General features: G+C 42.2%; 1 protein-coding gene across 1 annotated transcript; it reads right to left on the minus strand.

Annotated features, from left to right (window-relative positions):
- Positions 1-26,513, minus strand: KIF24 (kinesin family member 24). The gene is made up of 12 exons (XM_009484525.2): positions 25,900-26,513; positions 22,454-22,643; positions 20,465-20,562; positions 15,892-16,107; positions 14,268-14,355; positions 12,161-12,282; positions 10,473-10,578; positions 7,682-7,753; positions 6,821-6,930; positions 3,446-5,875; positions 2,409-2,502; positions 1-141 (listed from the first exon to the last, which is right to left on the minus strand). The coding sequence occupies exons 1-12, from the start codon at positions 26,511-26,513 to the stop codon at positions 1-3; spliced, it is 4,281 nt and encodes a 1,426-aa protein (XP_009482800.2).
- Positions 26,514-27,073: the final 560 nt, after the last annotated feature.

Genomic DNA, 27,073 nt, shown 5'->3' on the forward strand with positions numbered 1-27,073 from the left:
CTAAACTGGTGGAGGTGTTTGCGGGGACATGTCAGTGCCAGGAGAGGCTAAATAGAGCTGAAGCTGGGCTCGCATCATTTGGATACACTTCGACTTCAGTACCAATACTTCATCCAGCTTGGTCACGAAATTCTGAAAATCCTGGTGAGGAAGGCAAAAGGAAAGTTTAGGGAACAACGGTAGCAGCAGGTTGGAGAAAATCAATGCATGTTACTCATTGCAGCAGTACATAAAAGCACGTTTTCCATTCTGCAGTGTTTCCTTACTGACTCTCACAGACAAAGGTCAATGCTTCTAAATACCGAGGTTAACTTACTCCAGTAGTTTTATCTGTCGGTGAAATTACAGCTAATACAGTGGTTTTAAAAATAAAAATGTATAAAGCACCTGTTACCACCCTTCTACACTGGTTAGCTTTTCAAAGGTTTGGTATAGGGACTGGTCATTTGATATGCAGTTTTACAGTGTACTGAACTCTGTTCCTGACACCTCTTGTGTTGGATCTAGCACTCATGAAAAAAAAATGGTGAGCTGGGCCACTCATTGATCAGACATAGCAGCCCATTGTTGGGGGACGGAAGGGATTATTTCACATCAGGTCACAGGGCCAGTCCAACTCCTGCATGGCTGCAGGTGTGCTAGGTCTGACATGAGAACTATCAGCAGTGTATATAGCCCCAGCCAAGGGAAGCTCTGCCTTCTATAGCAACCTGCCACACGGATAAAAAGTGATATGATACTGTGATTAAAACTGAAATGGAGGCAGTTATTTTAAAGTAGGGCTTGTATTAATAAGGGAGCACTCAGACTTGCTCTAGCTCTGAGCCTCTGTTCACAGGCCAGTGTCTAAGACGCAAGGAGGTGTCAGCATCCTCAGCGCTAGCGACTTCAGCTGCCACCGCATGACAATCAATCATTCGAAAGCTTATTTGGCAGGACTCCAGCTATCTCGTGCACTGTATCTTTGTCTTGCCAGGACATCAGGACTGTAATGAAGACCAGTCCAAGCTGCCGTGGCATATTTTTCTTTACTGCTTGGTTCAGTATGGAGCCGGTCTTGGCAGGAGTCTCTCCTGCAGCCAAAGTTTCATGGCTGGAGAAGTTGCAATCATCTGAAAGTGGAAGGAGAGTCACTGGTACAGGAAGTCCAGTCTGAGTTCATTGCCCAAAGAAAGATCATGCTGTGAAATAACTCTACAGGATGTAAGTTATTCACACGCTGCTGGGAGGCCTGGCAAGCTCATCATAGTTCTGCTAACCAGAAAATGATTGCTTGCTGCAAGGGGCAAATAAATGGGAGGTGGGGGTGGGGGTAGGGGTGTCCAATGGCCAACAGACTTAGGAATAACAATCTCAAAAGGTTTAAAAAAAAAATTAAAAATAAATCAAAGATTGCTTTGTATCACTGCATTCTCTGCCACAAAACTAATACAGTTTATGGCTCTTGTGCTGCTTTGTGAACTTCTGTATGTTATCTGGTAACACACCACATGCAGCTGGAAATCACAGCAAGTAAGCCACATGGTGGCTCCATTCTGAAATCCCTGAGGCAAGAGTCCCTGTAGCTGTACTACAGATCTGAACTGTGACAGGAATTAGAACCGTTTGATAATGTAATGCAGTAATGGAGCTTGGCTTTTTTGACAAGATGAGGGAACTGGGAAGGCAGGAGTTTCTCACTGGGAAATGTTAATAGTCTGGGTGGGAGATGAGACTTCTCACACAGCTGTGACGTGCATCTATCTGGATGCAGGAGAAACAGAGAACTGGGATTGCCTGGCTGGCAGTGGGGCCATGCAGGTGCCAGTCTTTAGGTCTGGCCTACGCTACTGCCACCTGAGACAAGGATAAGCCAAGAAACACTTGAGTGACGAAGGTCAAGAGCCTGTGAGGGAGCAAGTCACGGCGGTCAGAGCACCGGAGTGAGCGGGGCCAGGCGTTGGCACATCGGCAGTGTGAGAGGCAAGGGACTCCCAGAAGGAAGAGGCAACGTGACACTACACCACCAACCGTGACACCCCAGTGTCATGCTTTAGGGGCGTGCCGTTTTCTGCAGTATTGACTTACTTGCTCCAGCCTGTAAGGAGGAAAACGTCACATGGAAAGATGCCCTGTTTGGTACAGTCTGGTACCCATGACGCAAGATAAGAGAAAGCTGTTTTATCAGAGACAGGCGGTTCAGAGTTGGCCCATCAGTCTCCTCCTCCCCTAAGGACCTGGCAGTGTGGAGACTGGCAAAGACGGAACAGGCTCTGAAAATGAGTGGCCTGTCCTAGGACACAGGGAGGCATCAGAGAATGAAAGGAAGAACTGACGAGGAATGTCACATCACTAATTCAAGTTAATAATCTCTGAGATTAATTTATGCAGGTTCAAAGGGCACAGAAATCATCATCTGAAACACCTACCGTTGCTGACATCTGACTTATCAAGCACTCTTCTTTGAAGCACAAGGATGCCATTTCTTCCAGCTGCTGCCGATGGGCCCGGATTACAGCCTGTCTGATTAACATAAGATATACCACTGGTTACACAGCCTGCTGTGCTACCTATAATTACTGCTGGCCTCAATAAACCTTTAAGAAGGAGGAATACCCCAGAGGAAGCCTTGCTGTCTTGTGGTCCCTGGCATTCAGGAAGTGCACACCAATGCTCCTTGAAGTACAGTGGGCTACAGTGGGCTGCACTGGTTTGGGGTTAAAAAGGACCTTGATGACTGAGGATTGCTCAGAGATGAGCGACCATGGCCTCTCATGAAGGCAGCACAGGGGCACATACTGCTTTTTAGCACAGGGAAACCTAGGAGCAAAAAAACTGCCTAATTAATTGGTGAAATGGCTTACAACCATGAGGTTGTAAGTCATTTTGGTGAAAAACGGGCAGAGTGGGAAGGCAGTGCTGCTGTTGATTCCTCTGAGCAAGTTTCTCTGACCAACAACAAATTTTCAGTCACGTGAATGCAGTCCAGTCCTTGGGAGCTGACAGCGGCAGCTCATAGTACTTTGAAACTTTACATCTACATCTTCAGTGACTGCCCAGCTGCTCTAACTGTTTTCTTTCCAGAGGGATGGAACAGCTATCACCTGCTTCTTGATGGGAGGTTTTGAAATATTTTAGGTACTTTACAGCTTATAGGAAGCCAATTAGTTACTGAGAAGTGCAGTTTGTATTATAATATTCATTCATCTAGCATTATCCTAGGAAGCTCTAATAGAATAACTAGCTTCCTGTGAGATTTTAAAATATCACTAAATAACAGGCAATCATATATTTATAAGATAATGATTATAAATTATCATTAATCTTATTAAATAATTATTTCATAGATTGATTTCCCATCAGTTTTTAAGGTACATATGAGTATGATATACAAATAAAGGCAAATGTATCATGTGGCTAGAATTTCTAAGCTTCATGACAAACTTCAGTGATGAGCAAGACTTACTGTGCCTTTTCTAGGGCTTCCCTCTGCCATTTTCCCATTTCTGATGTAGCACTTGGAGAGCTGCTGTTGGAGATGCCTGAGGGGTTCTTTGCATTTGCTAATGGCTTATTATCTCTGGTTGCAGATCCTGAATCCACAGCAAAAGTCTCTTGTGTAAAAGTACTGTGCATTAACTTGTTTTTTAGCAAACCTATTTCCTCATTGCTGAACGATGACTTGGTTGGGTCTTCAGAATGACTGAAGTCCTCATTCCTCAGTCCTGACTTGGGCTGCAACAGCAGGCTGCTTTCTTGAGAGGGGGACTGGACTGCGTAATCCGTATTTCCCACATTGAGAAAGCATGGTGCACCTGAAAAATAGCTCTTTTCAGGTATATCAGCATTTATTTCCTGAGCCATGGGCTCAACACTAGGTCCTTGATTTGAGTTAGATTTTCCTGAATTACCAGTATTATCTTTAACATCAGCATCACACTGTCTGCCACCTGAGTATTCTTTGCAGGCTGGGTTACTGAGAAACAAACCACCCTCTCTCTCTCCCCTGGAGCCCATGGATTCATCTGCAGCTGTTTCTGTCAGATCACATCGAACAAATAAACTGTGAATGACTCCTTGCTTTGATGAACCTGAGCCCAGAAGGCAGCAGCATGCCTTCACGTCACAGCAGGTGGGTGAAAGCCACTTGTCCCCTGTTTGTGGGGAACGCAGCAGGGCACAGTGTCTTCCACCACGACGCATTTGCTCCCCCAGTTCCAGCATGCTGTCCGTCAGAGCTCTGCTTCTCGTACACTGCCAGCCCTCTTCCTCAAACCTGTTCTGGGAGGCATGTATGTTCCTGTCCAACATCTGCTTCACACGGGGGGACTTCTCTTGGTTAGAAGACACTTTCTCTGTATCAGTTGTCTCCTCATATTCAAGAAGGGATACCGTGAGAGGGGCCATTAGCTCAGAAGTGAATTCTGAGGAACAACTGGAAGATCCACAATGGTTAACTCCATTTTTTCGAGGTTTCCATTTTACATCTCCTGCAAGGGCAGCCTGTCTATCCAGAGTGGATTCTTCCTTCTCTTTGTGCTGGAGGTTGATCTTTTTGCACTCTGGAGTTCCTGATTTCAACACAGGAGAAACATATGGGTTTGAAGCATCCTTTTCTGGAGTTACAGTGTCTTCAGTGGAGTAAACGAGACATCTGTGTTTGGATTTGTACTGTTTGTGATCAGCTAGGAAATCATTGCCATTTTTCCAGTTACAAGCAGGATCTTCCTGCAGGCAGTAAGGTTTTTCTGCAGTATTGCTTGGAGAGGACTCAATAGTTAAGTCATAGCTCCAGTCTGATGGAGTTTTGCTGCAGCCTGCATTTTTAATGGATTCCTCTGTCTTTGGGCTGCCCTCACTACAATCCCAGCTGTCATCTAGTTCATGTTCTTGCATGGGTATTGCATATTTAAAAAATAAATCCTGCCGCTTTTGGCCTTTTGGCTCTTCTTCAGTTCCTTGTTCTCTTTGATGAAGGAAAAATGAATGTTGACTGCATTTGTTGGTGTTTCTTCTTTTCACGCTCTTTTGACTACAGACAGGTGAGAAAGAATCTTCACTGAAATCACTGTCATCTAGATCTTCCAGCTGCATCCCCTCTTTGCTCTGTATTTCTGTGGGAGTAAGGCTCAGCTCCTGCTTCACTTGAATCTCCTGGGGCTTGTATTGTGTTAAAAACCTCTCAAGAGGTTGATAGTTCAATTTTTGCTGTAGAATAGGTGGCTGCTGAAACTGCTGGTGATAAAGACGTAAATGCTCTTCCCTTTCCTTCTGAAATGGAGGCAGATTTGTCCAAGTTTCAACACATTGTTTAGCAGAGGTGTTTCCCCATTCCTGTCTGCCATCGGAAGGCAGATTTCCATCTCCAAAGGAAAAATCATCTCTAGAAACAAGCTGTTTCTGAACAGGTTGCACTGTCTGGACTTTCAGGCACTGGACAGGTGGTCTGTCTTGCATATACTTGTCTCTCTGGCCACCCTCTTTTGTTTCTGCCGTGGCAGCATTTTTGATGATGAAATCCTTTGCAGTGGGGTTCTTTTCAGAGTGGGGGGACAGATCATCAGTTTTCTTCTTCAGGGTATGGACTCCCTTAACTGGGCTAGCATGATGGAACCACGGTGAGCTGGGATTTCCTTTGTAGGCATGTCCTTTGTTGATTCCCCTGGGGGTAGAGGTAAAAGGGGCATTCGGTGGCTGGAGTGCTGCAGGACATGCCTTTGTCTTTGTAGCATTTGAGGGATGCTGGAGGCCTAGCTTCACTTTCTTTGGAGAGCTCTTTTCCCCAGGTGGCAAAGAGACAGAGTTTTGGACGCGTTTTGGAGATACGTTTCCAGCTGTCCGACGCCTGTTTGTGACAGGGGTGGAACATTTAATCCCTTTCTTCAGCTCTTTGACCCTGTAAATGAGGCTGGCTTTAGAAGATGTCATGCTTACAAGTAAATAACAGTGTCTTCAGAACAAACTAATGCTTTCACATATTAAGGCTAAACACTGAATTCAATGTCATGATTTCCATTTTAATTGTCAGTGATCCATGCAGGCATCAAAACCCCTCTGCCAAAATGCCTGAACTTCTGGAAAGGTCTATAGAAGTATTTTGAAGTACTTCCTTGAACAGTGCATAACAGGTCAAATGAGTGAAGGAAGATGGCCTCTGTTTCAGTGGAAGGGGTTTGCATTTCCACACTTTATAATGCAGCATGGCAGTGCCAGCTCCAGACAAGCTGGTACTTTCCACAGCACATCAGAGTCCCACAAGACACAAACTAGGGCTTTGGGAGAGTAGTTGCAGTGGGGCTAGTTAGCTCAGGGCTACAGTACTCCTGGATCAGACTCATCACTGCCACTGTGAAGAGCTGCTTAACTGGTATCACCCTATCCCTTCAACTGTTTCCTTCATTCCTCTTCCCCTTAGGCATCTCTTGTCCTCTTAACCCCAGCATTGCCCAGCCTGTAATTTACCTCTTCCTCTGTAGGAGGAAGCGTGAAGGACTTGCACACATTCTACACAGAACTACAATACAAAACTAAACCTCCCCGCCCCCCCCCCAAAACCCTCAAACTTTTGATTGCCGAGGTTAGTGATCCTGCAGTTACAGGCAGCACAGTGATATTTTCATCACTACAAGCTGTCATCAGAAAGGATTTACAAGACCCAGAGAATTTTAAGACCAAATATAACAGTTGGAACAGGTAAGGATTTTATTTGCATTGTGAAAACTGCATTTCTTGCCTAAAACAGCATTTCCAATGCAACCAAAATAAAACATAATCACAAACATCATACATTACTTTTTTCTTCATGTTTTTCACCTTGGCAAGATTGAGCTTCATCACCTACCTGTCAGCATATCGTAAAGTGTTCAGGGTATGCTCTGTAGCTATGTGGCTAGGTGATACGTTTGCTATCATACATGTCTTGGAATTGCCAATGAAAGAATCCTTTAGCACCTAGGGTTGGAAAGAAAAAGTAAGATTCTTAGTAATTTATGTATTTATTTTATTTTTAAACGTGTGCTTGCTCTTGTTTTACACAAAATATGAGGGAAAGTGATTGAATTAGCTCAGAACTTATGAAAAGTTAGGCTAAGTTACTTTGCATTTCCTGTAAATTAGCAATGTGTACAAAGGCAGTTTAACATGAGTCAGGTGATGCACAGTTACTGTCTCTTTTTTTTTAAATGTAGTCCTGTTGTATCAATTTCTCTTGTGATTCTTTGTTTACAATTTAAAATGAATACAAGTGTTAACTGGGGCTTTGAACAAGCCCTTGCACCAGGTGCCACACGGCTGCCATATGTTTTGAAGGATAAAGCATATGTTACAACTGGAGTGAAGAAACATTGATGAAATCTCCCATGACTGTTACTGCACAGAAGATGCAAGATTGGTTGCAGACTGGGTGGAGATGGATGGTAACTGAATGAGTCTGGAAGGTAGGGTTTGGGGTTTTTCTTTGGTTTTAGTATTTGGTTTATTTGTTTTTTACCATGCCAGTCCCCAGGACTGACTTGGGGCAATTGGCAATTGGCCTTAATTCTGTGATTGTCTTTAAAATTAATGTTTGGAAAAGTTATGCATTTCTCTTTTCTTCAGTAGTTTAATAGCATTTACTGAATCGTGCCTTTTTATTATTGTTGCTAATTTTTTTTTCATTTTGTTCTCAGAGAAATCTCTACTGTTGCCTTTCTGCTCATTTTACCTGAGTTAATTTGCTTTGCCGGAAAGGAGTATGCGCATGTTCCTGATCCAATGCCCGAATGCATTCCTTTAGCTACAAAAAAAAAGAAAAAACCCCACAATAACAACAACAAACAGAGGGGGAAAAACATATCAATCACACACTGGCAAGGAAGCAAGTTGCATCAAACCTAACCTACAAATTTACTATTTCCCTTATGCATGTTTGACCCCTACTCTGTGATGGCCCTGCTTGCAAGGGGAGTTTGCTGCTGCCACAGCCACAAATGGCCAGCTTCAGCTAGTTTGGGTATCAGCAGCAGTTTAGCTGCACTCAAAGAGAGCAAAGCTGCAGCACAGAGCACAGCTAGACCTGCCTGACAGCTCTGTGGGCTATGCAAAACCAAGAAGCTGGGTAAATACACACGTGTTTAGCACACACAGGGCTCCACACGACTGTGGATCTGCCGCTGCCTGCACCATAGCTAACAAGTTTGAAGCCAGACTGGGTGTATACCAGACTATGCTGCAGCTTGCAGGGCAGCTGTACCCCAGATTCATGTACCTGTAACACCCTGAAAACAGACTTTTTGAGTTCTAACTCTTACAAATTTCTTTCTTCTAAAAAAAGCTCTTCCCCTTCTGAAAAAAAAACCCAACACTCTGGACAACAGCAGTGCAAATTCCTTATGCCACTCTGTCAATATTTTCATACCTTAGTCAGAGATAGCACAAGCTAGTAAGTGCATATTCCTCCCCATACTGACTATAATCTGCAGTATAGATGTCCCATCTATGCACGGGTACACCAGGCTGTATTAGAAGGCGGATGATCTCAAGCCATTTCCTCTTCACACCGGTGCAACGCGCCAAACCCAACCAAAGTGGACGGCATGGACCAGCACCAAAAATTAGCTGTGAGGGGAGCTGGGTTCAAGTCTAGGTCCAAGCCCATGCTCAGAAGTTAGTACAGACACAGTCTTTCTGTCTAAGCAAACATGTCACTGTGACCTTTAGTGGGCTAATAAGAACTATACACAAAACAGTGAGAATGAAGCAACAGACTACCCAGGGAGTGGAGATACAGCTACAGAATTCCCATTAAAACTAACAGAACATGAGCAGCTAGCTACACCCATGCCTTTCACAGAATGCATCAGATCATCTTGTTTTTAATAACCATCAGCAGAGGTAGCCTGTAGTCTTAAAGAAACATCCCTTGATTTATTACCAGCCTTGGAAAAAGATGTCATGTTCAAACTCAAAGATGTGCACTCTTTTGCCATGTTTCCACTGCCATAAGCACAACAATATCACACTCCGTATCAAGCAGCAGAAATGGACTGTGTAGCCATGAGACAAGTCATTTAGAGCAAGTATCAAAGGAAAAATAAGCAGATTACAGTATTGTCGTGGTGGTACTAGCATGAAGCAGACTTTCTACATTTAAAGCCTTTCTACATTCTACATACACCCACTTAAAATGACACATTTCTCACTTTTACTGCATTTTATTAAAAATCACACCTCTAACAAGAGATCAAGCTATTCTAATTTTTTATTCCGCTTCTCATAATTGCATTACCTGAATATCTTCTACTTGAAAACAACATGTATATTCAAACCAGCAGCAAACTTCAAATTTCATGTGTTTTAAGGCCTGAAGAGAGTGTTATGATCATTGAGGGCAGAGCTAGGTTTTACAGGCTGCAGGTCATGTAGACTTACCGAAAGATGCCTTCTGTAGTTAATTCAGTCACTACTTGTAGACTGCCTAGGTATTTACTCAGCTTCACACAATACCAAAAATACACACACTCTGATTTTAAAGTGCCTTTTGAAAGAGTTTCATGAGCTTACATTAAGCCTCACTTCTCAGGAATCCTTTCCGTTCAAGTCCTGACTCTCCATGCCCTTGCCACCAGCAAGTACTCACGAAAGCATGAAGTACAGAAACACATTCACTTTACATGCTGTCTCCCAATACGAATGCTAATATTCCACAGCAGGAAAGCCTCTGTGCAAAAGAACATTCTACATTCCTATTTACACCTCCTATTTACAGCACACTAAGAGGTATGGTTGTGTGCCCTAACTTCTGCACTGTAGACTCATAATCCCGGATTGTGTATCACCTTTGGCCTCACTTAGAGAAGCCCTCAGTCATCAGAGAGCTTTGTTCATTTGAATTAAAGAAGGTGCAAAGTCTTCTGCACAATTTATACTTAGAGGCACTTCTGCTTTATCTTAGATGGCATTTCTCTGCTCCTTGTCCCTCTTTACATAACTGTGCACATTTACAAAAGACAGTTTGCATTAGGAGTGCATTTCTTCCTGTTCCTTTCTCCCCACACACAAACTGCTAGTGTCTATGCTCTTGAGTATTTAAGTCCTTTACTCCTGATTTGAAAGAGATGTCTGAGTTCAAGTAGTGAAAATAAGCAGCAGGAACAGATATGCTTTTGTGAAACAAATATGGCAATGCCAAGCCAATATTCTCTGGAAGTAAAAGGGACAAAACTTTCTATATAAGATATGGGACACTTACTATACTATACCTAACATTCTCCATGCTGTGTTTACCTGGCTGGCTGTAAGAATGGATTAAAAAGACTTTATTTTCATCACAAAATCCTTTCCCTCTTAAATTGTCTTTCAAGCATGAGACAAATTAAACTGGACACACTTAGTACTTTGGTTATTTCTTCCCCTCTATGGAATACATACATATATTATCCCATGGTTCATTTTTATCCTAAAACACATGTTAATAATTAAATACAAAACTTTCCCCAGACATGCTAGTAGCTTACTGCTAGAAGACTTTGGTTTATTTCCGCTCCTTCCATTTTTGTTTGTCGATCTGAGTCTCTGGCATCAGCTGCCCTTTCACTGCCAGCCAAGTCAATGAATGATATCCTAGAAAAAACAAAATTGCATTTATCTTAGTTTTTTTTTCTTTTTCCTTGTTCTTTTTTTTCTTTTTTTAAACCAGAGGGCTGCAGCACATGACATCAGAAGAATGATTAGAAATAACTACTTTTGAGCAAAAAGAAATACCCACTGGGAATATCTGAGGCACCAAAATAAGCATAGCAGCAGGAACAATGTCATAACATCCTGGCACTAATATAATCATCATAGAAAGTATAATTGCATGTGATGAGAGTGCTCCACTGTTTAATGGATAAGCTGTTTAAAGTGCAACACATTCATCTCTCCAGATAATCACTGTGCTTGTAGCTTCCTAAGAACACAGGTAAAGAAACTGTAAATTTCTTGATTCTCCTTTCAGGTAAAACAGACAACTGGCCTGTCAAATGAAAATTCAGGGCAATATGAACAGAAGTTTCCAATGTAGTAAGTAATACACTAAGTTTTCAGCATTCCTTTTCCCTCCCTTCCACAAAACTCCATTACTCCCTCTCATGTTCCCTAGTTCTGGGTGCCAGCTCCTGTACTGACTGTTGCACTGTATCTTTGTCTTTGCCCTTCTTTTTCTGGCATAGCCCTGACTTCTCTTATAGGCATATCTTGGGATCCTTTCTCCACTCCAGCTCCACCTCACTTTCAGTAACAAAAACAATGGCACACATGCCAAACCTACATAATCACATACACTTCTATTTCTAAGCCTGCCTGTTCTGCCTTTTCCTCTCTCCACTATTTGTGGTTCTTCCATTTTGCCTTCTATTTGTATTGAGATCCTGGGAAGCAAGACTGCATGGTAGTTGCTGGAAGGGTGTGTCAGCATGTTTTTTGACACTCAGCAATAATACAGATACCTAGACCTCTTTCCTCAGACCTATTTCTTGGGGTTGTTTAGTCTGGAGAAAAGATGACTGAGGAGAGGCACAATTACAGTCTTCAAATATGTAAAATGGCTGCTACAAGAGAAGTAAACTGCTCTTTTTGTCTGCTGCAGATAGCATCAGTCACACTCTCAAATTATCAGGGAGGTTTAGGTGAGGTAGTAGGATTCTTCTGACCAAAGGCAAACAGCTCTAATGGCATCATCTCCACCTGTGCTAGTCATCCCAGGCTCCCTTTGTAGTCAATTACAGGACAGAGGTGCTTTGAAGGGCAAATCCATCTGACCTAATTTAGGTGACTCTGCAGAATGGCATGAATTGGATCCCAGAAATTACTATTTCTTTCTACTGACTTCAAAAGCAACAAGCCTGTTGCAGACATCTACCTTTAGCCAGATTAATGCCAGGCAGGAAAAGCTTTCTAACACTGAAGATGAAGGGATGGATTTGATTGCCAAACTCCTGGAAATTTTTACAAACAAATTTGACAAAGCTCTTACAGATGTGGCTTAAGCGCTCTCCCTGGGAACAGAGAAAGGACTGTGAAACTTCTCAAAGTCCCTTTGAACCCTATCTTCTGATTTAACTCACAGCTACCCACTAACTCAACACCTTCTCTTTCTTTGCCTCCTGGATGTCCCTGGCTTGACTTCCTCATCAGCCCTGAGCACTCCCCCTTCTAGTCTTACCTTCCAAATGTCCTGTTGGCTGTGTCTTTAATTTGGATTTGGATGATAGCATGAGATCGAGAGGAATCTGAGTTGACTCCAGTAGCTCCTGTGCTACGTTCTTTTCCCCCCTTCAAAATCACCTGCAAAATACAAGGGATGAAATCCAAGCAAATTGTAAATAAAAATAATCTCACAGAAAGAGATCTTGTCCTCCTAAGGTGAGGTAACATTAGGAAGAACGGTTCATTACAGCCTTAAAATTTGGTGCAAGGCAGATATTAAGTGAGACTGGATCCCTTCTAATGGTTCTTTCAGAACTTTGTATATGGACTTGCTTACAGTGACACTACAGAGCTTACAGAGCATACTGCAGGTAAGAAGTTGTTGCATTGCACATTTACTTGGATTTGCAAAACATCCAAACTATAAAATTAAAAACAAAAGTATGGTGGAAATGAAAGAAAGTAAGACTGCAGACATAACCTAAGAGACTCATGGGATTGACTACTTGCTGTGTTCTTTTAAAATTTCACTCTCACGTAACAGATGGCTACTGTTGTCCAGAAAATTACACACAAAATACATAGTGCCAAAACCTTTCTCCATTTCCATAACTAAAAGAAATTATGCCAGAGTAAGGAACAAAGTTAAAAGATCAATTTTGCTAAATACAACCATAAAAGAAGAAAACAAAGAAGAGAGGCAAGGCAGAAGGACAAAGGCCTCTTCTGAGATGCAAATCTGGATAATTGTCTTTTGCAAACTTTTAAGGACTATTGCAGAAAGTCCAGCAGCAACTGCAGCAGGGTATTCATAAAACAGTCATTAATTTTGTTTCTGGTTGTAAGAACAAATTAAAATATTATCTAGCAAAATCAACACCTTCTTAGTTGACAGATGTGCATTATTTGTGCCTTTCAGTGGCCAGTTCTCAACCAGCAACGTAACCAACTGCTGCAGCTCCCGAGCATTACATTAGTGCTAAATGCAGATAATTTCTGAACCAAAGCCAACATCCATGAATAGTGAATAACTAGGGATGCATTCAAGACTCTTCGCATATATGTTGTGGACTATTCAGAAGCTCTGAGTCAAGCCAGTGACATTTCTGTGTTCCAAAAGGCCTGTGGACAATATAAAATTACTTTTTTGCTGAGATACCTGTGAGAATAAAGTCATTTAATAGCTCCTCTCTGTGTCAAATATGATTAACACATTCCTCTGTATTATCAACCACATAGCAAATTTACACTCTAATTTGCAGAAGCATCACGAGCATGTCCCAAAGCTTGGAGTTAATGGGAAGGTGAAGAACAAAATTAAATGGAATGTAAGTGGGCAACACCATGCCAATTTTAATGAGTCAATTACACTATCAGGCACGTGTAATTTACAATTCCTTACTGAGAAAGGAATTAAACTATGCAAAGTCAAGCTAAATAGAATGCAGAATAAACCAGCTTGCTTGCTGCAGGACAGTGCAGAAAATTTGCCAGTGCCTGTTTAGGGTTCAGCCAGGCAGGGAAGGAAAACCAAAGCCTTGCTTGTGCTGAATGTCAGCTACTGTTTAGAGATCCTAATTTTACTTGGCTGTTATCACCCATCATTATCTAAGCAGTGTCTTAATCCTAATTCAGATCAGTATCTCAAGTATTTTCTAATTTCTAGTTCTATTAATTTTCAAATTTATATCTTTTGTCCCACATCCACATACCTTTAATATAGAAAATTTAAGTTCATAGAAGCCAAAGAAATCACACTGGGAGAAAACATTTATCCAGCTTTCAGGGTCCTTTGCTGGAACACTGTTTAATTTCTGGAATAGTGACAACAGTCTGTTTCTTGGCAAAGATCTTTCCATAAGGAGTGGCAGCAGAAGCAACAGCTGTAAATCAACAGCTTGCATGTTGCTAACACAAGTCACAGTGACCCAAGAAGCTTCCTGAATAAAGGCGCTTTTAATAGAGCTCCTCAGTGGTCTGCTGGGACTGCCAGTTTCAGAACTTTAAACAGGAACATACACATATACTGCACAACAAATAACAATCTCTGCAAATGACATATCTCACAAATCAGCAAATCAGGCTGTAGAAGACAAAAAAATAATGGCAAACATAGAGGTTACCTCCAACAGTAGATCTACAGAATCCACCTGAACCTCCCGCAGTCCAACTATTTGAACGACATGCTTGCTGTCTTCTCTTGCAAAAAGCCTGAAAATGAAACAGTGAAATAGCAGCAATGAAAACACGTTTCAGTGCTATGACACTGTGAAAAAGCAATCAAGGCTACTGACTGAGGAGAGGCACCACTGTCATTCATTTATTTTCAGAGCTGAAGAGGTACTTCATTTATAATATGTACCAGTGACATTTCACCGCTAAAGAGACATTAGCAATGCATTTCGGCTAGTTCAGGAATATAATAAAGCAGGGAAGTAAACTATCATGTTTACATTTTAGGGTTCCTGTCCCTCTTTAAACTGCATCTCGGGCTTCTCTAGGAAAGTCAGACTGTAAGTTATGTTCCGTTCAAGTTCTCAAGGTTTTTGCACAGGATTTTAAAGCAGCTCCCATAGCCATAGAGTCATATTTCAGAGCACCTCTGCTATGAATCACACAGAAGCATTACAGTATACAGGAACAATACAGACATGATGCATGCAGGAGGAAGTTTAATCTTCCCCTTCAATGACATGTAAGATAGCTAATGGACATGCAGAGAATATACGGACACTCTTTCTTCCTTAGTAAATTGACTCCTTACATAGCAGATTACACTACTTGCTCCTTAAAGAATGTTCTGGGGAAAGGGAACACACATGCACAGAAATAGGTGCTTCCTTTATGAACAGATGCTTAATTCCCCAGGCAGAAAGCCTCCCTCCCTCTTGATCCCTCCAGTGTGCTCTAAGGGTAGTGCTCTCAAGGCTGCTAAAAGCCTCCAGCTGACAGATAATGTTCCTTCAAGATCACCCTGAAAATATTTCACTGATGAGATCTTAACTGACTGTTATTTTATTTAGAGATTTCAGACCACAGTGGTTTTTTTTATACCAAGTATGTACTGAGTTGTCCCAATTTCCATTCCAGGTGGAGCTCCTGTAGGAGTATACATCCATCCAAATGAGCCTGGGGCTGAGGTGCTACTACTGAGGGTGATGGCAGCATCACCTGCAGAGGCTTGCTCCGGTTGAGTCACTGGGCTGCCAGGTAAAGGCGCTTAAGGAGAAGGTGAGCAGACTCTGCGGTGTCAAGCATGACAAGTGGGAGATAATGGGATCTTCAGAGCCTACAGTGGCAAGAGCCAAAGCCTCACTGGCACAGCAGGAGGGGCAGCCAGAGGTTATGTTTGAGCAGGGAAAGACAGGGACTCCACAATGGTTGGCATAAGAACTTCTGGCCACAAGAAGGTTCTTTCTCTACCTATGAATGTTCAGCTATTATATCATTACAGTGTAAACAAAACAGCATGAGCTTATATCTCAACCATAGGTCCTTATTCTTACTTATTCCCCACCGTCCCAATAGTAAAAACCAGGAGTGCCTATCAGTGCCACAGTATTTAGTGTCAGATTCTGCCTTCCTCTCTTAAGTAACTCCTAGGAACCACCCTAATTTAATACATAACATTTACTATAAATGGTAATATGTTACATGTAATTGCATGAAACAGTAACTGATTTCTAAACAGTAGCCAACTGATTCATAACCATAGGCTTATAGTAAAACGTATTTTTATTTAAATACCTCTTCCTTCCATTTAGCAGGTCATAAAGCTGTCCACAGTAGATCTCATAAAAACTGATCAAAACAAGGAGATCTTTCCTGGACTGTGATGCTTCCAGGTGTCTAAAGATGTCCTTGGCAGCCAAGGCGTAGAGTCCTGGGTTCCGGTGAGTACCTATCATAGTGTAAGTCTTGCCAGCACCAGTCTGCCCATATGCAAAGCAGGTTGCATTGCCTCTGTGAAGATAATTTATATTTTTAGTGTCACATCTGATTTATTCATATCTATTAAAAAAGACTCTGCAATGTCGATATTTATCTATAGTGGCCTCTTAGCAATGAGGTTTGGTTTGCTATCCTATCTGGGAAAATGCAAAACACTTAACAGTGATTCCCAAGCATGTCCTATGGAGATCTGGCATGTCACAGTGTGCTGGCTCTCTTCCTTTCTTCCAGATGCCAAAAATGCATTTAAGGAAACTAAGAATTCATTATTATTCTTCCAGCTGTTTAGATGCTGCAGAAGTATCATAGGATTATGAATGGTAATCCTACTGATTATGAATCACAGAGAAAAATGACTGTGACATGAGATGCAAAACAACCACAAGTCAGGTTCTGTATTAACACATGTTGTAGTTGATGAAAATCAACACATGTTGTAGTTGATGAAAATTAACACCCCAGCACTGTAATTTACTGAGCGAGGTTACTTTGTCTCAGGCTGCAGTCCTGCACACAGCTAAGTCAATCTAAAGAGTTGTTGTTGCCTCAGGGAAGGTCTTGCTCTTCCTTTCCTCTGCTCCCAGCTGTGTGACCTACCCCACTGACCCACCCCTGCCTGTGCTGGCTCTGATGTTGGACTTTAATTCATTGAAACAACAAGAAAGCTTTCCACTTTTTTGCAAGCTTATTTCCTGCTGTTTCAGTGAATTAAAGTACCTCACAGACGATCACAAAATATGTCCAAGCTGGCTTCACATAACATATGGGAATGTGTCTAGTGGGGGTAAGGAAGAGGATCATCACCTTTCAGTGGCAGAGAGCTGTTTGGTTCACTCGTTCCACCTAGTGAAACCACAGTCTTGGCTTATTCTAGATTGCTCCAGCTTTGTCATCATATAACCTTAAGATTATAATAGCAATGCACATAAAATGCCAAGGAGATCTCAGGATACGGGTCCACTGCCCTTCAGTCCCATCTAAGTTGAGGATACTGTGTGCCTACTTCTCCTTCCCCATCCTTGCCCTTATACAAGCACTGAGCCCACAAGTGTGATGTGAACAGATTCAGGGAACTGAATCAGCCAAAAAAAGAAATACTACAGAAAAAATTATTTATTCCCCCCCTACCTTAAAAAAAGATTTTCTACCTAGCTCAGTACCCTGGCAGAGAAATGGGTAAAAACGTAGGGCTGTAGTAAGCACAGTGAACAATTTCTTGCCAGCTTATATTGCAGAATTAGCTCACCATGGTGTCAGATTGGACCAACACCAGTGAAGGAGATGCAGCAGGAGGGACAGAAAAGTTAGGGAAAGCTGAGAAAAAACAGTAGCATCTCTTTCGGTGGCATTACTGGATTAGCTTCAATGTGAACTGTGCCTTTAGTGATTATTACACAGCAGGCTACAAGCCTCATTCTCCGTTTTCACTTTCCTTTTCTCAAGAGCATGATACTCTCTGTCTCTGTTGATGATACTGGGAGATTTTGAGTAATAGAATGTTCCATTTTGTTAATTTTCAGCATGGATATGTAATCCTTTCCTTCAAAGGATCAAAAAATGTAATTATATACAAGCTTGTTACTTTGCATGAAAATAAGATAACTCATGTAAAGCCACCATCAATTTTACCTATTACCATGGACTTCCGGAGGGCAGACTTTGCCCTCTTCAGGACCCTGGTTGGGAAAGTCCCTTGGGAGGCGGTCCTGAAGGGCAAAGGGGTCCAGGAAGGCTGGGCCCTCTTCAAGAAGGAAGTCTTAAGGGCGCAGGAGCGGGCTGTCCCCGTGTGTCGTAAGACCAACCGGAGGGGAAATCGACCGGCCTGGCTGAATAGGGAGCTTTTGCGGGGACTCAGGGAAAAAAGGAGAGTCTACCGCCTTTGGCAGAAGGGGCGGGCAGCTCAGGAGGAGTACAGGGATCTTGTTAGGTCCTGCAGGGAGGAAATTAGAAAGGCAAAAGCCCAGCTAGAACTCAATCTGGCCAGTGCGGTAAAAGACAATAAAAAATGCTTTTATAAGTACATCAGCAATAAAAGGAGAGCCAAGGAGGATCTCCATTCTTTGCTCGATGTGGGGGGGAACATTGTCACCGAGGACAAGGAAAAGGCTGAAGTACTTAACGCCTTCTTTGCCTCTGTGTTCAACAGCCAGACCGGTCATCCCCAGGGTACTCAGGCCCTTGAGCAAGAGGATAGGGATAGGGACCAGAATGGAGCCCTCATAGTCCAGGAGGAAGCAGTTAATGACCTGCTATGCCACCTGGACGCTCACAAGTCTATGGGGCCGGATGGGATCCACCCGAGAGTACTGAGGGAGCTGGCAGAGGAGCTTGCCAAGCCACTTTCCATCATCTATCAACAGTCCTGGTTAACAGGGGAGGTCCCTGATGACTGGAGGCTTGCCAATGTGACGCCCATCTACAAGAAGGGCCGGAAGGAGGACCTGGGGAACTACAGGCCTGTCAGCCTGACCTCGGTGCCGGGGAAGATTATGGAGAGGTTCATCTTGAGCGAACTCCACAGGCAAGTACAGGTCAACCAGGGGATCAGGCCCAGCCAGCATGGGTTCACAAAAGGCAGGTCCTGCTTGACCAACCTGATCTCCTTCTATGACCTGGTGACCCGCCTGGTAGATGATGGAAAGGCTGTGGATGTCATCTACCTCGACTTTAGCAAAGCTTTTGACACCGTCTCGCATAATATCCTCCTCGGGAAGCTGGCAGCTCACGGCTTAGACAGGCATACTCTTCGCTGGGTAAAGAACTGGTTGGGTGGCCGAGCCCAGAGAGTAGTGATAAATGGTGTTAAGTCCAGTTGGCGGCCGGTCACGAGCGGTGTTCCCCAGGGCTCTGTTTTAGGGCCAGTCTTGTTCAATATCTTTATCAATGATCTGGATGAGGGGATCGAGTGCACCCTCAGTAAGTTTGCAGACGACACCAAATTGGGTGGGAGTGTCGATCTGCTCGAGGGTAGGATGGCCCTGCAGAGGGACCTGGACAGACTGGATCGATGGGCCGTGGCCAACTGTATGAGGTTCAACAAGGCCAAGTGCCGGGTCCTGCACTTGGGTCACAACAACCCCATGCAACGCTACAGGCTTGGGGAGGAGTGGCTGGAAAGCTGCCTGGCCGAAAAGGACCTGGGGGTGTTAGTAGATAGCCGGCTGAACATGAGCCAGCAGTGTGCCCAGGTGGCCAAGAAGGCCAACAGCATCCTGGCTTGTATCAGGAATAGTGTGGCCAGCAGGAGCGGGGAGGTGATTGTCCCCCTGTACTCGGCGCTGGTGAGGCCGCACCTGGAATACTGTGTCCAGTTTTGGGCCCCTCACTACAAGAAAGACATTGAGGTGCTGGAGCGTGTTCAGAGGCGGGCAACGAAGCTGGTGAAGGGTCTGGAGAACAAGTCTTATGAGGAGCGGCTGAGGGAACTGGGGTTGTTTAGCCTGGAAAAGAGGAGGCTGAGGGGAGACCTTATCGCTCTCTACAACTACCTGAAAGGAGGTTGTAGTGAGGTGGGTGTTGGTCTCTTCTCCCAAGTAGCTAGCGATAGGACAAGAGGAAATGGGCTTAAGCTGCGCCAGGGGAGGTTTAGACTGGAAATTAGGAAAAATTTCTTTACGGAAAGGGTGGTCAGGCATTGGAACAGGCTGCCCAGAGAGGTGGTGGAGTCCCCATCCCTGGAGGCGTTTAAAAAACGGGTAGATGTGGCACTTCGGGATATGGTTTAGTCTGGTCTACCTTGATTAGTCTAGAGTGGGCTTGGTAGTGTAGGTTAATGGTTGGACTGGATGATCTTAAAGGTCTTTTCCAACCTAGATGATTCTATGATTCTATGATTCTATGAATTTCCCATTAATCAGGAAGTATGTAATTATGATTGAACCTCTAAGCAAACACAAATCAATAAACCAAAAATAAATCACAAGGCTATTAATAATTTCTATTGCCCTGTGAACTGTACAAAATACATGCAAAAATATCTCACAGCAGTCTCATGAAAGAGGTAATATTATTCCTCTACAGATGAGTGTGCTACACCAGACAGAAGTCTCTGTTAGAGGAGAACAGACTTCAGAAATCCTGGCACACTTTTTCTCATTCTAGGCTGGCCATGGCGTCTCTTTGTTGCCCCTGCGGTCCAATTTTAACTTCCTCTGTCATTTAGATTTCTCACCAAATGTAAAGAAAATTTTCCTGATTTATTTTGTCAAAATTGCAATCAAAGACATTCTAAAAGGGGGAACTTATGTGGAAAAGGTGAAATGAAAGGTATTTTTCAAAAGATGAAAAGCATAAAAGGAAAATTAAAGCTGTACATGAAATTGGAAAACAAAAAGGCAAAAAATAACAAATGTAAGCACGGATGCCCTACCCGTTAAAAATATGCTGAATGAGAGGATGAGCTGTCTTCATATACACATCCTGATTGGTACATGACTCCCCAAAGACTTCATCAAAATAAAAAACATGCTGAAAAATAAATATGATCTTTACATGAAAATGAATATGTTTCACTTCCCCTTCACCCCCATTCAAAGTTAAATTTAAATACAGAATTCTTTCCAGTGACTTCATATGGCTTTGGATCTTCATATGGAAAACTGATCTAGCACATTTAACATGCAGCATGACATATGCAGGAATGCATCATTACAACTAATCAAGAGACTGAGGGCAGGAAAAAAAAAGAAAAAAAAAAAGGAAGCAAAGATGCTTAATTTCCCATCATTCTGAAGCAGAACATACCACAGCCTTCTGACAAGGGGGAAAAAAAAAAAAAGAAAAGAAAAACGCTAATTAAAGAAAACTCTCATCTGTTCCTGAAATGAATCAGCCTACAGATGTACAGTAACACTATAACAGTAAAAAGAACTCAGAGTCAACTGTTGACTGTCTCAAAATTAGTCCTCAGTTGTGATTGTCTCTGTTCTGCCGACTTAAAAACTTCTTGTGCCAGAGAAGACAGAAGCCATTCCTAAGCAAAGCTGGATTGTATTATCTCAGAAGGGAGCACGAAAACCCAAAACTTCCCACACTCCAGATCTGACCCAAAGCAGCAGGGTCTCTGGAAACACTGCCACAGAGTGCATTATGGGATCCTTCTAGGTTAATAATAGTGTTTGTAGGGACAGTCACAAACATAGCATTTTCGAAATTGCACTAACATTTGTGTCTAACATTGCACTCTTATAAATTCACTGCAATGTTAAGTTAAGGTGGTAGACCCCTAGGACCGAGAATCATTTCAACAATGCACAAACAAACCACACTAGCGACACAGGCAGATTAAACCAGGGAGTCTCAGCAGCTACACTCAGCTCAGAGGGCAGACATGGTCTGTGATGGGCTGCCAGTCTGGGTCCCCTGGCCCCCCATTTGCTCTGTACTGCTTGCTGTCCTTTCTATAGGAACCAAAGATGGAGGCAGGGCAAGTAGTCAGACTTGGAAGCAGAGAAGTTCTTTGGGGTCCTATAGAATAGACACAGCCTTTGCCATGGCATACTTCTGTTTGGACTATATTGATTGATAGCAAGATTTCATTTGTCTGTACAGACATACCAAAATTAATTAGCGGTTATTTCAGCACTGAGACACTAAAGTGATAAGCACCATATAAACGCCAAATATAGGTAATCAGATGGAGGGTGTGGGGTGTTGCTGCATGTGTTGCACCGTAAAAGCTGGTACGTGAACAGGGCCCAAGAGAGCTGCAAACTGAATTTTTACTGGCTACCCCAAACAGTTGTTCCTAGGACCCAGACTGTAAAAATAACACCCAGTAGAGTGAGAATGGCTTGCTGCTCTCTAGAAATCAGTTCTGTTCCTGGTGCTGTCAGTCAAAAGTGAGAATTTGAACTATGACAGCAAAAGGTATTTGGGATTAAGAAACAAAGACCAAAAGGGAACTTAATTTTCAAAAGCATTTGAGAACAAAGGGAGGGAGGGGATGAGGGTGTACGTGATCCATTGAAACAGACCTACAGTGCTGAAATAGTGAAAAGGGAACTCCTCACTGAAGTACCATGGAAAGCTATCAGAAGACTCTGCAGCAGGCAATTCTCCTGCAGCAATGGCATGTAGCAGAGGGTTTTAGTTTGTCACGTGCAACAAAAACTGCAAGAGACATGCTTTTGAGGCTTAAAATTCTGGGCTCAGGTTTTCTGCCATAGCCTGGCATAAGTCAGAAGCAATTTAAATATAGTTATGCTGAGCCCGTAGAAGAGCCCACCACCTATTTCAGTGCAAGAAATGCAGACAGCCCTCTTCTGTTTCCCCTCATTGAAACTCCAAGTACAATTTGCTTTATCCCACCATGCAAGTGATGGGCCCATAAACACAACATTCAAGTGGAGCATGTTACCTGTAAAATATATTGAGTGAGATCAACTGCCTCCTTCTTCTCATGAAGAAGTAGGGTTTCTTTATCTTTCACTGTGATGATATTAACCTCCCCACGTCGCTCCTCTCTCAGGCCTAGAGGACGTTTTCGGACACACACTCTGATTTTTTCACTCTCTGTCCATGGAGTCTCTTTCTCAGAAGTACTGGATCTACAAAAATAGTGTAGATTTACATTTTAAAATCAAGTTACTACAAAATCTAGACTATGCATAAACTTGTTAGTTTTATCAGATATTTCTGCCTTTAATGGCTTATTAAAAAAAAAAACCCAAACATGTCTCATTGTTACACAGTGAAGTTTCTGCTGTTTTTTCCTAAATAGGCTGATGCCTTTTGTGCACTTCTGTTAAAAGAATAGTTGTGTTCAGCTACATTCCTGAACTTGTTGCTGGATTGGCGTATTTTCAGTTGTCCACAAACATGTGATTGAAACTGGCATAATATGCAAGTTAACTTAATGAAATTTAATCTTGCTGAAATTATTGGCAGTCATGATTAGTCACTTAATTATGTACAGATGGAAATATGAAGAGATCTTGAAAAGGAGATTTTGTCTTGAAACTCTTGAAAAAGAGTTGTTTTTCCTCTTATACTGACTTTTATTCTTCCTATTATAGGCTGTCAAAGAAGTTACAAGTAATGACTCAAACTGGGAAACAAGACAGTATCACCATGTTCCTATTCAGCTCAAAGAAAATTTGAAATATTGATCTCATCCTTGTCTCCCCGTTGGTCTTTTATCATAAAAAATTATGCGGTTTCAGACCACAGGCAAAGTTGTGCTCCTGTGTTCCGGCAAGTGTACTTTAGTTTTCTTCCAGACACCTCAGAAACACAAGGTAATTTTGTGTTTCATTGATTAACCTGCTGTGTAAAGCATTTTGTGATGCATCATACAGAATATGCTGGAATGCCACCAAAATGTATTTATTCTACCTTTCCCTTTTTCAAGCTCTTTTCAGCCAAATAAGTAAGGATTTTCACCGGGGATTTCAATGTCAATTTGTGAGAAAAAAGTCATTTGAACTGAGCACCAACTTCTGTAAAAGTAGTGTTTCTGCCATGCTGTCAGAATGCCCTTCCAAAATCTCTTAATGTAGCAACTGAAAACTCACATATACTAGTTGTCTAGTACAATAAAACCAAACCCACAAGTTACTCAATATTTCATTACAACTACAAGCTTGTAGTATCATTGCTGTTGTACTGCGTGATTCCCCAGAAGCACGACATGCAGATATAAATCTCAAGATGCGGTCTTTGAAGACTACACACAAGTAATCTTTACTTGTAACTGAAGTCCCTTTAATTTTAGTACAGCTTTCCTATGCAGACCAGGATCAGGCCCTGCATTTAGATGGAAAATTCTTTCCCCTGAAATGAAAGACAATGATACTTGAAATAAGATGCTTCATAAGCTAGTGTGAGCTTATGGATATCACCAGGCACCAAGTGTTGTCCAACAAATAATCAGAGGCTCTGAAGTTTAATTCTCATGTCAGAGGCTGGATCTGGTGACCTACAGAAAGACCCTATTGTGCTCTAAGAGCTTGAAGGAGGAAGGACTGATTGCAAGATTTGGAGAAAGGAAAAACCCGAAGACTTGGAGGCTCCATTCATGAGAGAAAAGTCATAAATTCTTTCTAGTACAGAGGCACATTGACTATATTTTGTACAGGAACAGAATGCATTTTAATTCTATATGCTGACCCTGAAGTTTAGATTTTCTATTAACTTTTCTTAAATAGAAATTTTATTTTATAACAAAACATATTTTTTTACTACTAGAAAAACCAAAAAACACTGTGCCCTGTCTGCTACTGTCAAAATCAAGCCATTTGGTGTTAGCACGTGCAAAATATATTTAAGCATATTAAAAGAGCTCATGATCTTTCTGCCATCTGAAATCATGCCAGTGTTTTCCAATGTTTCTCACAGATGAGACCAGATTAGCCTTCACAGTGGTCAAATCACAAGGTGACATGGGAATGGATGGATTCAGTGGAGAGTTAGGCACTTGCAAAACAGGAATCAGTAAGCCAAGTGTCAGCAGGCTGGCCCAAGCCTGGAATGCACAACACATACTCTGCAGTCAAAATAGGAGAAGAGAAACTCAGGCATGTCAGGAGAAGGATGCAGACAGCCCACAAGATGAACCATAATGCCAGGCACAGAAGAATGTGCTTAGGAAAAAAAGAGAAGAACAAGGCAAGAAAGTGAGAACATGGCTCTGTTTCAGGACTAAAAATCTTGGAACTCCTCTAGCTGAGCCACTAGGTTATATTTTATGATTTTTTACTTGCCAACACTATGAATCCTGCCCTTTCAGTTGCACCTTGGCTCAACTTCTAGAGGAGACAGAGAATGCACTAAGATCCCATTGTATGTAGGAGGTTAGTGCACTTCTCTGGAAGGTGAGAATGATTTTTTTCCAGCAAAGGGGAGTTATAAACCTGTGTCTTGCATTTCACAGGTTAAGTGCTCTATCTACTATGTCACCTTAGTACTTTTCCACTGTGGCAACAGCATCTATCCCTCCAGGCTATATGCATGCTCAATGGGAGTTGTAACTGACACCCCAACTCCTTGGATCAACCAAATCACACACCAAATCTTTCACCACAGCCTTCCCAGACCAAGCCCAACCTCATACAGCTACCTCTCTTCACAGCTTTTTAAAACAAAACTGCCACGACTGCATTGCAATGAGCCAGATGCTGGTAGTATGCGTGTAGAGGGGTACATGCTCTGCCTCTGAATCAGGAAAAAATTATTTTGTGCTCTAAAAATGTTGCCAGGGTAGATGTACCAGTGGCTCAAGATAACCGTAGCCCCTCTGTTACCAAACACTGGGAAAAGTATGAAAGTTACAGATCGTGTGCTTGGGGAGCAGCTGCAAGACAACCCTCTCACCACCACTTCTATATCCCATCCCAGTTATATTCATTCTGTTTCTTTTTAAAGCTCCAGTTCAGAAATTTCTTTATAAACAAATATAGCCATGTATGTATCCATTTTACTGGGGAAAACTTGACAAACTTATCAACAGACAATGCCATATTTTGGAGAAATAATGTTTTGCAAGAGTCTTATGGAAAGAAAAAGAGAAAGAAAAATCGGCCAGAACACCAAGAAAACAAATCCTTATATCCTGAAAGGCAATAAAGACTATTCTTAGACAACCTTGTTGAGCAGCAGCTGGTGAAATTCAGCTGATTCCTTCTACCAGACTTGGAGAGTCGCAAGTGCTTATTAATATCTCTCTTCTCTATCAGATTTTGCATTGCTCTGTAGTGGTAGGATTGCTTATTTGGAGGTGATGGAGACAGATTCTCCTCCACAATGAAGAAAGAATTAGTTCTGACTAACTTGAAATACAGCAAAATAAAGGCAACTGATTGTTACCTGATACAGGAATGAGGTAGTCCATAATTATACCCTGAGATATGAGTTATTCTTTGTATGATAGGAGCTTCAGCATCCCCCAGGAGAGGAGCAATATCATCAGAAACTGTTGGGCAGCTCAGGTCCTTTTTTGTGCATATTCCAGCAGTATTTAGGTCTCTTCTAGTTAATCTGATCAGCTCTGAATCATGTGGTTGAATGTGTCCCAACATTTCCCCTACACTGTTCTTCTCTTCATTGGCACTGAAATCAGATGAACCACACGATTCAGATTCAGAGTCTTTAACTGTTTGATCATTTTCTTCAAAGAAGGACTCAAAACGCAGCTGTCTACGGGGACCTGATCTGGTCACCTGAGGCTGAATGAAAAGGCCACTTGGTTGAAAATCTTGCTTGCTTAAGCCTGCAACGTCTTCCTCTTGCATAATTTTGATTATTCTAATGAGCTGAAAGAGTCGTTTGCGGTCATTCATGTCATGGACCCCCAGTTTGGTATAATCTTTCATGGAAACTTTGGCAAGCTCATCAATCTTCTGAAGGCCGAAGGCAACAAAATGGGGATAGTATTTTTCAAGTTCTGCCTCACAAAGGCATTCATAAAGGCATGATGCCATCTTCAAGCTAAAGTCTACAAGAAATCACATAAAATAAATATTAGAATCATATGAAACATCACATCTGACAAAGTTACTAATGAAGAAACTACACATTTCCTGATGCCATTACCTGCAGTTAGGCTAGAAGCTTGTTTAACTCCAAGTCTACAATACACTAGACTGCCAAACACTATGGAATAGGGCCATAACAACAATAAACTAAACAAGAAACAACTATTTTATCTATTTAACTATATTTTAAAATTATAGACAATACACAATAATATGTAAGACATGCACAAGCGTTGTTACTTACTGCTGCAGAGTTCCTACACGCCTGATGTCTACTTGATGAATGCCGCAGCTACTGAAACCCTGTCCTCAAGCTACAGAATGTAAAATGCCTAATTTTAGACACTCAATTTAATATCAGGGCATGTGGTCTAATAAGGTTCAGCTATCCCTGGTTAACTAACCAAAGGAGAAGAAATTGCATTTGTCCTCACCTCCTGCTAAATAATTAAGACCATTCATCTTATAGATGAACTATAGCAAAATGTAGTTTTGTTGCGTAACTT

Source organism: Pelecanus crispus, chromosome Z (assembly GCF_030463565.1).
Source record: "Pelecanus crispus isolate bPelCri1 chromosome Z, bPelCri1.pri, whole genome shotgun sequence".
NCBI classification, from domain to species: Eukaryota; Metazoa; Chordata; class Aves; order Pelecaniformes; family Pelecanidae; genus Pelecanus; species Pelecanus crispus.